This window comes from Chlorocebus sabaeus, chromosome 22 (genome assembly GCF_047675955.1).
Source record: "Chlorocebus sabaeus isolate Y175 chromosome 22, mChlSab1.0.hap1, whole genome shotgun sequence".
In the NCBI taxonomy this organism is placed as follows: domain Eukaryota; kingdom Metazoa; phylum Chordata; class Mammalia; order Primates; family Cercopithecidae; genus Chlorocebus; species Chlorocebus sabaeus.
Genome location: NC_132925.1, coordinates 42785832 through 42797173, shown reverse-complemented (window position 1 = coordinate 42797173; position 11342 = coordinate 42785832). Strand labels below are relative to the sequence as shown.

At 45.0% G+C, this 11342-nt stretch overlaps 1 protein-coding gene across 2 annotated transcripts in view; it reads right to left on the bottom strand.

The window, feature by feature from the left end:
- Positions 1 to 9039: 9039 nt before the first annotated feature.
- PDIA5 (protein disulfide isomerase family A member 5) overlaps positions 9040 to 11342 on the bottom strand; it is a 92788-nt gene continuing 90485 nt past the window's right edge. For both annotated transcript variants that reach the window (XM_007985591.3, XM_007985593.3), the window contains exons 16-17: positions 9712 to 9846; positions 9040 to 9265 (exon numbers count right to left, since the gene is read on the bottom strand). In XM_007985591.3, the coding sequence (XP_007983782.2) occupies positions 9185 to 9265; positions 9712 to 9846 (216 nt within the window). In that variant the 3' untranslated portion in view covers positions 9040 to 9184. The remainder of the gene's footprint in view (positions 9266 to 9711; positions 9847 to 11342) is intronic.

The following is an 11342-nucleotide window of genomic DNA, read 5'->3' as shown; positions in this document are numbered from 1 at the left end:
GGCATAGAGGAGTTGCATATTTTCATTGTGCCTATTGTGCAGAGAAAGGGGTGTGAGTGTGTGTGTGTGTGTGTGTCTGTTTATATTCTTTGATTTAGTAGAAATGATGATCTCAGTCTGCTCCAACACACTGAAAGTCATTTTTAGGTAATTTTGGGATGACTCTGGGTGAATGCTCAGGGTCTCAGAGTTCCTCTCCTCCCTTCCCCATGAGGTGTGCACAAACTTTCACGTTGTCCTGGAGACAATTAAGGAGGAGGGTCCCCCCTCGGTCCTGCAGATACTCCCTCCCTCTACCAGTCAATGCTGCATGGGGTGGCGGCTACTAACACCTGAGACTCAGGCACCTTCCTTCCTTCTCTAGTCCTGGCTGCAGCCCTTTGTCTTCCATGCTCGCTGGCACCACCTCTTTCCCCTTTGTGCTGTGGACCCCTGAGGCAGGACTGTGATCTCACCGAGGTCACACAATCGGGTAAAGCCCCTTAGCCAGACTCCCAGACTTTGTCTGCAACCTTCTGTGGAGGTCCAAGGAAATCCTGGGTCCTGGCCACACAGGAAGCAGGCCTGCCTGGAGAGAGTTTGACTCAGCTCTCCTGCTAAAACGGGTTGCTGAGTTATTTATTAACGGTGCGCTGTTTGTTTCCATGTATAATTTTTAGTGGGCAGGGGATTAGGAAGCACTTTTTATTTTGACGTAGTTTCAAACTTGTAAAAAATTGCACACACCTTTTGCCCAGATTCACCAGTTGTTTACATTTTGCCTTGTTTTTCTTTCTCTTTGTGTTTGTACTTATGTGTGTGTATGTGGGTATCTACATAGTAGATAAACAATTCAGAAAAACAAATATATCTACATAGTATAGCAGATACACACGTACATACACATAGATATATTTGTTTTTCTGAATCATTTGATAATTTTTATATACAGGTTTACTCTAATTCCTATCAAAATCCCAGAAAAATTTTGATGTGGACGAAATTATTCCAAAATGTATATGAAAAGCAAAAGGAACTAGAACAGCTAAAAGAATTTGGAGAAAAAAAAAAAAGTAGTAGGAGAACTCAGTTTATCTGATTTCAAGGCATTACATAGAGTAGTTAAGATGGTGTGGTATTACTGGAGGAATAGACACATAGATCAAAGGGACAAAATAGAGAGTGCAGAGATATACCTGTGTAAGTATAGCCAACTGCTATATATTTTTTTATTTACAACTTTAATCCTTTGTTTCGTTTTGTTTTAGAGCTGCAGTCTGTTATGTTGCCCAGGCTGCAGTGCAGTGGCTATTCACAGGTGTGATCATTGCACACTACAGCCTTGAACTCCTGGGCTCAAGTGATCCTCCTGTCTCAGCCTCCTGGGTAGCTGGGACTACAGGCGTGCATCACTGCACCTGGCTTCCAGTTAACTGATTTTTTACAGAAGTGCAAAAGAAACACAGTGAAGGAAAGATAGTCTTTTCAACAAATGGCATGGGAACTGAACCTTGACTTAAGTTTCACACGTTATATAAAAATTAACTTAAAATTGATCATATCTTTAAATGTAAAATTTTAGGAAAAAAAGAAGAAAATTTTTGCTATCTAGGGCTTAGTGATGAATTCTTAGATGTGACATCAAAAGCATAATCCACGAAAAAATAGTAATATTAGACTTCATCAAAATTAAGAAATTTTGCTCTGTGAAAGACTCTGTTAAGCAGATGAAAATATGAGCTACAGACTAGGAGAAAACATCTGCAAACCACATTTCTGACTAAGAATGTGTCTAGAATATGTAAAGAAGTCTCAAAACTCAATAGTAATAAAACAATCCACTTAGAAAATGGGCAACAGACATGCAGTGACATTTCCCTGAAGATGATACACAGATGGCAAATAAGCACATAAAAAAATATTCAACATTGCTAGCCGTTAGGAAAATGTGAATTAAGACCATGATGAGATATTACCACATACTAATTAGAACAGCTAAAATTTAAAAAAAAGAGACGGCCGGGCACGGTGGCTCAAGCCTGTAATCCCAGCACTTTGGGAGGCCGAGACGGGTGGATCACGAGGTCAGGAGATCGAGACCATCCTGGCTAATACGGCGAAACCCCGTCTCTACTAAAAATACAAAAAACTAGCCGGGTGAGTTGGCGGGCGCCTGTAATCCCAGCTACTTGGGAGGCTGAGGCAGGAGAATGGCGTAAACCCGGGAGGCGGAGCTTGCAGTGAGCTGAGATCCGGCCACTGCACTCCAGCCTGGGCGACAGAGCGAGACTCCATCTCAAAAAAAAAAAAAAAAAAAAAGAGACAATAGCAAATGCTGGTGAGGATGCAGAGAAACTGGATCTCACACATTACTGGTGAGATGCAAATGGTACAAACACTATGGAAAACAGTGTGGCAGTTTCTTTAGAAGCTAAACACAATCATACTCCTGGGCATTTATTCCACAAAGATGAACATTTATGTGCACACAAAGGTTATACATAAATGTTCACAGCAGCTTTCTTTGTAAGGCTCAAAACCAGAAACAGCCAAAACATCCCTTAACAGGTAAATGGTTAAATAAACTGTGGTACATCGATATCATGGAATACTACTTAGCAATAAAAAGGAGCAAACTATTGACTTATGCAAAAACTTGGATGAACTCTAACAGCATTATGTAGAGTGAGAGAGGCCAATCTTGAGGTTACATATTATACGGTTCCATTTATATAACGTTCTCCAAATGACAAAATTATAGAGATGGAAAACAAGTTAGTGGCTGCCAAGTTTCAGGGGAGGTGGGGAGGGGTGTGAATATAAAGGGGAAGCATGAGATGTCTTGTGATGGAATAGTTCTGTATTTTGATTACAGCGGTAGTTATGCGAATCTACACAGGTGATAAATGGTACTGCACGAAATTTCAAGGGACACCCCCCCAAAACCAAAACAATGTCAAAAAAGAACAAGAAGGCTGGAGAACTCATACTTCCTGATCTCAAAACTTACTACAGGGCTATAGTAATGAGTGTAGTACAGACATACAGACAGACATACTGACCAATTAAATAGAATAGAGAGTCCAGAAATAAACCCTCACATATGTAATCAAATGATTTTCAACTAGAGTGACAAGACTATTCAGGGAGGAAAGAACAGTGTTTTCAACATATAGTGCTGGGAAAAGTAGATATCTGTTTTTTGTTTGTTTGTTTGTTTGTTTTCTTTTTGAGATGGAGTCTCACTCTGTCACCCAGGCTGGAGCGCAGTGGTGCCATCTCGGTTCGCTACAACCTCCATCTTCCAGGTTCAAGCAATTCTCCTGCCTCAGCCTCCCAAGTAGCTGGGATTACAGGTGCCCGCCACCATGCCCAGCTAATTTTTGTATTTTTACTAGAGACAGGGTTTCACAATGTTGCCCCGGCTGGTTTCTAACTCCTGACCTCAGGTGATCCGCCCACCTTGGCCTCCCAAAGTGCTGGGATTACAGGCATGAGCCACTGCACCTGGCCTGGATATCCATTATGTTATGCAAAATACACATAACATAAAATGTTATATATGTTGTCTAGAGGTGTTTGGCTTCCAGGGACTGTTCTGCGCCAGGCATAGGAAGGTGATGCTTCTGGGTTCAGAAACTGGTCTGCTCTACCGCAACATAAGAAGATGTGGAATCTCATCTGGAAAGCATCAGGCCCTCTTAGGAACACAAAGCCTATGCTCAGGGGTTACGTGACCTGCCCACATCACACGGAATAACACAGGCACCAGCCCTACCCACAGGAAGCTCCCAGTGACTGGGCATCACTGGTCAGAACCAAACTCTGTGCTTTGTGCTCTTACTGTTCCCCATTATTTTATCATTAAGACTTGAACAACAAAAGTGCTATCAGTGCCACTGAATTGTATATGCAAAAATAGTTAAAATGGTAAATCTTAAGTTATATATATTTTATAAAACAATGAAGTTGGACCCTTACCTTACACTACATAAAAATTAACTCCAAATGAGTAAAAAACTTAAACTTCAGAACTAAAACTATAAAACTTCTAGAGGAAAACATGGGAGAAAGCCGCAGGGCATTGAATTTGACAATGATTTCTTGGATATAATTGGTAACAAAAGAAAAGATAAAGTGGACTTTATAAAAATTAAAAGCTTTTGTGCATGAAAGGACATTATCAAGGGAGTGAAAAGATAACTCACAGAACATGATAAAATATTTGGAAATTATATGTTAGATAAGGGATTAATATCCCGAATATATAAATAACTCCTACAAGGGAACAACACAAAACCAATGTGAAATGGGCAACAACTTAAAGAGATAAGAGAATATCTTCTTCTCCAGATAAGATAGGCAAATGGAAAATAAACATATGAAAAGATGCTCAAGTCTGGGTGAGGTAGCTCACACCTGTAACCCCAGCACTTTGGGAGGCTGAGGTGGGGAGATCATTTGAGGTCAGGAGTTAAAGACCAGCCTGACCAACACAGTGAAACCCCATCTCTACTAAAAATACAAAAATCAGCCACGTGTGGTGGTGCACGTCTATAATCCCAGCTACTCAGAAGGCTAAGGCATGAGAATTGCTTGAACCCAGGAGGTAGCAGTGAGCCGAGATGGCACCATGGCACTCCAGCCTGGGTGACAGAGTGAGGCTCTGTCTCAAAAAAAATAAATAAATAAATAAAAATAAGATGCTCAAAATCACTAATCATTAGGGAAACACATTTCAAAACCACAGTGAGATGCCACTTCACACCCATTAGGATGGCTACTCCTAAAAACGAAACCAAATCAAACCAAACCAGAAAATAACTGTTGGCGAGGATGAGGAGAAACTAGAACCCTCATGCCTTGCTGGTAGGAACACGGAATGGTGTAGTCACTGTGGAAAATGGTCTGTCCATTCCTCAAAAAATTAAAAATAGAGTTACCATATGACCCAGTAATTCCACCTTCAAAAGAATTGAAAATGGGATGTCACAGAGGTATTTATTTGTACATCCATGTTCATAGCACCATTCTTCAGAATAGTCAAAAGGTGAAATTGACCCAAATGTCCATTGATGGATGAATGGGTAAACAAAATATGGTATGTACATACAATGGAATATTATTCAGCCTTAAAAACGGTATGAGATTCTGGCTGGGAGCGGTGGCTCATGCCTGTAATCCCAGCACTTTGGGAGGCTGAGGCAGGTGGATCACGAGGTCAGGAGATCGAGACCATCCTGGCTAACACAGTGAAACCCTCTCTACTAAAAATACAAAAAATTAGCCAGGCATGGTGGCGGGCGCCTGTAGTCCCAGCTACTCTGGAGGCAGAGGCAGGAGAATGGTGTGAACCTGGGAGGCGGAGCTTGTAGTGAGCCGAGAATGTGCCGCTGCACTCCAGCCTGGGCGGCTGAGCGAGACTCCATCTCAAAAAAAAAAAAAAAAAGGTATGAGATTCTAATGCATGCTACATACTTTCAAGAATGAACCTTGAAAACAGTGTGCTAAGTGAAATATGCCAGATACAAAACGATGTACGATTTTGCTTATATGAGGTTCCTAGGAGAGTAGAATTCATAGAGACAGAAAGCAGAATAGGGGTTACCAGGGCTAGGAGGAGTGGGGAATGGAGAGTTATTCTTTAATTGTTACAGAGTTTCAGTCTGGGTTGATGAAAAAGTTCTAGAGATGGATAGTAATGGTGGTTGGACAACAATGCAAATGTACTTAGTGCCACTGAATTGTACCCTTAAACATGATTAAAATAGTAAATTGTGTGCTATGTATATTTTACCACAATATAAAAAGGCACAGACATACACACCTTCACTCAGCTGCAGCAGCCAAATTTCAAGTTCTCAATACTCATAGTTGGCTAATGGCTATTGGATAACACAGGCCTAAGATAGAGGATTTTGGGGCCGGGTGCGGTGGCTCACGCCTGTAATTCCAGCACTTTGGGAGGCTGAGGCGGGCGGATCACGAGATCAGGAGATTGAGACCATCCTGGCTAACGTGGTGAAACACCGTCTCTACTAAAAGACAAAAAAAAATTAGCTGGGCATGTTGGTGGGCTACTGTAGTCCCAGCTACTGGGGAGGCTGAGACAGGAGAATGGCGTGAACCCAGGAGGCAGAGCTTGCAGTGAGCCGAGATCGCACCACTGCACTCCAGCCTGGGCGACAGAGCGAGACTCTGTTCTCAAAAAAAAAATAGAGGATTTTGCAGGTGACATATATTTGGTGGGACCATAAGCGTAATTTGGTTTTGATAGGTAGCTTAAGAATATCAGCTTCCTCCTTCTAGTCAACAATAACATAATGGGAAACAGTAAGAGAACAATGCACAGAGTTTGGTTCTGAGCAGCAATGTGCACTCACTCTCAAACTGGGAGCCTTCTGTGGGCAGGGCTGGTGCCTGTGTTATTCCATGTGATGTGGGCAGGTCACATAACCCCTGAGCATAGGCTTTGTCTTCCTAAGAGGGCCTGATGCTTTCCAGATGAGATTCCACATCTTCTTATGTTGCGGTAGAGCAGACCAGTTTCTGAAGCTGGAAGCATCACCTTCCCGTGCCTGGCGCAGAACAGTCCCTGGAAGCCAAACACCTCTAGAAGGGGAGGGAGCAGCATGAGGAAAGTAGAGTTGGGGTCCTGCTCTGGAGGCTCCAGTTAGGTGGTGATGGGGGCTCACTACTGGGCAAGGGGCACCAGAATAGAGATGGGGTTCAGTTCTCCCCTAACTCACCTGCTACCTGCAGAGAAATCAGCCTGCAATGCAGGATCCAGGGGAACAGAGGAGGAGGATGGCAAGCCCTCCAGTGGGGGAGAGGGAGGAGGTCTTCAGTGAACAACAGTGAAGCCTCAAAGAACCAAGCATGGTGACGGGGAGTAGAACTAACCCAGATGCCACAGTACTGGCTTGATCTGCTCGGAGTTCCCAGAATTGGGGTAGGGCGTGTGTGTGTGTGTGTGTGTGTGTGTGTGTGTGTGTGTGTGTGTGTGAGATGTATTAGGTGGGGGCAAGTGGAGGAAGGGAGTTCTGTCTGCGGGGTCAGCTGCCCAGAGCTGTGATGAATTTGCTGAGGTCATGCCCAAAGTCAATAAAGAGGGATGTAAAGAGGATTCCATTTCATGATGTGTTAAAAAAAAATTTTTAAATTTATAATTGACAATATTTCATGATGTTTTAAAGTCCTCATACAGAAGCTAGGCCAGGAAAACTTGAACTTTGAGGCTGTGGAATGGCCAGAAAGCAAGCTGAGTGCCTCGCAGGTGGGCACTAGTGGTCCCCAGCCAGGAAGTGGCTCTTGCGAGGTTATTATTTAAAAGGTGCAGTAAAAAAAAAAAACCCAAACAAAAAAACATCCTTTTGAAAACACAAGCAAATATGTTCCCCCTACAAATACTCCAAATAATGAAGGAGACCCATGTCCACACACACACATGCTAGAATGGTAAACACTTGTGTCAGTGACACCTTGTATGATGTGCATGGTCCCCAACGGGAAGGGACTCAGTAACTGTGCTTCAATGATGTCTAAATGTATGCTTCTGTCTTTCATATCCAATCCTTGGGGGAAGTCCAGGGCCCACTGCCAAGGAAGTGGGTGCTTAGGGGAAAAGAGAAGGGCTGAACTGGCAGGAGGGTCAATTGGAAAGTTGAAGAACTGCACAGAACAAGGGCTCTCAAAACCTTGATTTCCCTTAATGAAACCACCCACAGTGGCACCATCGTCAACACAGCTGTGAAGAACTTGGAGGCTCTGTCCTGCTCTCAGCAGATTTATCACCAGGAAGGACTTAGGCCAGGTGGGAGCGAGCTGGGTCCAGGAAGGGAGGGCTGTTCCTGCAGGCCAAGTCCCCATCAAGGCCACCAGAGCGTGCTTCCAAGTACTGCAGCTTAGGCAACACCCTCCTGAACTACTGGGGGAATCCAACTCTAGGACCGCTACTTATAACTAAAGACAAGGTACTAGAGCAAGGCTGCTCTGCTGTCCATGGAGAAATACCAACGAGCAGACAAAACATGTTACCGCTGTGCTCAGGCTCTGACTGCACCGCTGGGCACAGGGCTTGGTGTCAGTCACGCAGGCATGCAGAAAGCATGAGGACTCACCGGAAGGGTGCGTCAAAAAAGAGATGTACACAGGCAGGAGGCTGAGCAAGGCACCCATCCGTGGAAAATGTGGCATAAAGATTTGGGGTTATTGTGGTCAGTGGTGGGGGCTGGTGAGCAGATCTAACATCTGCACCTCAAGAACACACCATCCCTTCCATCCGGGGTGCACAGCAAGCAGCTGGCACAGAGACCCCCTTCCCCCACTCCATTTATGCCTCTGAAGCAGCAACTTAATTTTCTTTAAAGGGAGAATGGGAAGGGAAGGGAGAGAGGAAGAGAAGACAAACAGCTGGAGAAAGATAAATACCTAAGTAAGTTTCAGGAAAACACACACAGAGGAAACACACCAATACTGAAACCACAACGATCCAGAAGCTAGTGTTTGGTTACCATTTGCTTCAGCATCCCAATTTCCTTGATCATCTTTTTTTTTTTCTTTTACTTTTTTATTTTTGAGACAGGGTCTTGCTTTCTAGCTAGGCTGGAGTTGTCATGTGATCATAGATCACTGTAGACTTGAACTCCTGGGCTCAAGCAATCTTCCCTCCCCAGCCTTACAAGTAGCTGAGACTATAGGCATGTACCCCTACGCCCAGTAACTTTATTTTCTGTAAACAAGAGGTCTCATAATGTTTCCCAGGCTAGTCTTGAACACCTGGCTTCAAGTGATCCTCCCACCTCAGCCTCCCAAAGTCATTGATTATCTTGACGTATTTCCTCTCATTAGCTTGTCATTTTCCAGCAGGATATTCTGCAATCCAGTTTCCCTGTTCTGCTCTCAAATGACTGACGGGGGGCCGGCACTCTCAGGGGTGACCTCCATGCAGACAGGGCACTGGAGCACAGCTCTCTACCTCCCAGCAGAGGTGGAAGGAGAAGGATGTGAGTATCCACCTTTGTTAGTACAGGCTCCATGAAAATAAACCATACCACTAAATAAATGATTTAATTTTATTTCAAAATTGTACAAAATGGCCATAAGCGGCTATAAAAAACTTTGTCTTCAGAACATGTGGAAATTCAGAAACAACAAAACAGGTATCATTCACAGTGTAATGGAAAAGCTTTTTCTGAGGCAGGAATTATAACTCTTCCTTCTTTTTCCCTAGTCTTTCATGGTCTCCCTCCCGGAGGGCTCGAATATAATTGGTAAATCCCAATTCCTGCAGGGAAGGGGGAGGGAGGGAGAGAGAGAGAGGGAGAGAGACAGAGAGAAAGGAGCTTTAATCCCTGAGCTGGCTATGCACGCTCCCTCCCCACCCCCCCGGCCCCTCCAGGGGCTCACTCCTGTGACAGGGAGAGGTGGGCAGACGTCTGCAAGGCGGAGAGGGTCTGCATGGCTTCCACCAGCCCTGACCAGCAAGTGAGAAAACCCTCAGCATCTGGAGTCCAGCCTGGCTCTGGGGACAGGACATCTGTGACAACCCCTTGGGACTCTCCTCCAGCAATGTCAAGCCTCAGCCAGGCCGAGGGCCTGTGGCCTCTTGGTGCAGTGTTCCAGCTGACTTCTGTGGTTTCTGGGACACTGCCCAGTGCTGTCCCTCCTCGGTGGCGGTTTCCCTGCCCATCAGCAGAGCGAGCTCTGGGCAGACGCCTCTCCCCGACTTACTGTGCGGTCACTGTCATACTTTTCTGTGAACTTCCCATAGTGGTAGTAGTGGAAAGTGGGGTAGCCCTTGACAGCCTCTTGCTGGCACAGGTCTTGGTTCTTGTCTTTGACACAGTCAACAGCGGCACAGGCGATCTAGGGGGCAAGGTAAGAAGAGTTGGCACAGGGTATCCCCAGGCTGAGGCCTGGACCCCACAACACAGATTGCACATCTAGTCCACGTCACAGGCTCACTCTGATTTTTCTCCTCAGTGGCAGGTAGGAACTGAACCAAAGCACCCCCAACTCAGGGCTCCTTGGAGACTGATGGTGCTTGTTTTCAATTTCCAGGTGGGTAAGGTTAGGGGACTTGGCCTGAAGTGCCTTTAGACTGTCCTTTAAAATCAAGAGTATGACGATCATAAAGGAAATGATGACTTGAAAGCATTTGTAAACACCACAGGTTCTGTGGTGCTCTCTGTAAGGGACTGGAGGATTCAATCATTTCTCAATTAATATTTCTGGAACATTTGCTTGGGGGACAGTGTAATGCCAAGGTTAAGAGCAAGAACTTTCACGTCAAGTTCCCCAAGGGCACTCTTGGTTTGCCTGGACATTAAGACTTAAAGAAAATGACCCAGCCTCTTGGTGCCTCATTTTTTCAGCTGTAAAATAGGGATAATAACAGTATCTTGGCTATCAGGATATTGTGAAGACTGAATAAGAGAATTCGAGTGAGGCCAATGAGCACAGAATCTGGCACCGGATTCATGGTCAGGAAATGTCAGCTGCTATTAGAGTCACTTCTTCCGACCCCATATACAAGCTCTGTCCCCACTTAGGGGCTCAGTGTCTGGGCAGGGGTTGGATAAAGTGACAATTCCAACATGGTGTGATGTGAGGGATGAGGGAGGTGGCCCAGGTGCCAGGTGAGTGGGGCAAAGGCGCTCTGTATGATTCACCATCTGAGCCAAGACTGGAAGAGGAGGAGACCAGGAAAGCACATCTGGAAACTGGAGGAGCCCCGCATGACTAAAGCCATCAGAATGTTTGGTCAGAAAGTGGTTCCCACATTGGCCACTGGCCTCTTCTTGACCATCTAGTAAATTCCACATGCTGGGCAGCTTTTCCTCATCATTAGTTGTTTTTTCAAAGGAAGAGAGTATAAAGCAGAAATGGGGAACTGGTTTCCTATTGAGGGTCATACACCAGGGAAGCCGGAGAGGAGGTCCTCAGTGGCCACACCCAATACAGAGGTGTTACGGAAGATGGGGCAGACTCCCACGAGAGGGAGTCCTCCCACCAGGCAACACGCACTGAAACCCTGCCGTGTGCCAAGCCTGTTCTGGATGCTGGGGGAACAATGCTGACCTTGACAAAGTCCAGTTATCAAGCGTCTGCTGTATAACAAATGAGATCATTTTAGATAGAGCTCAACGAATGCTTGGAAGAAATTAAAAGAGGGTGATTCAATAAGATAATTTAAAATTGTTGAATAGCCGAGATTCACACAGTTCTTTGGTTGACGGTTATTTGCATTTGGACAAAGGACCCTTTCCAAGTAGGACAGTCCTGCCAGCCCCCATGGTGACATTTACTCATCATATCCCTCATGCCCAGGTGAGCTGCAGGATGGATAGCTGGAGAGAAGA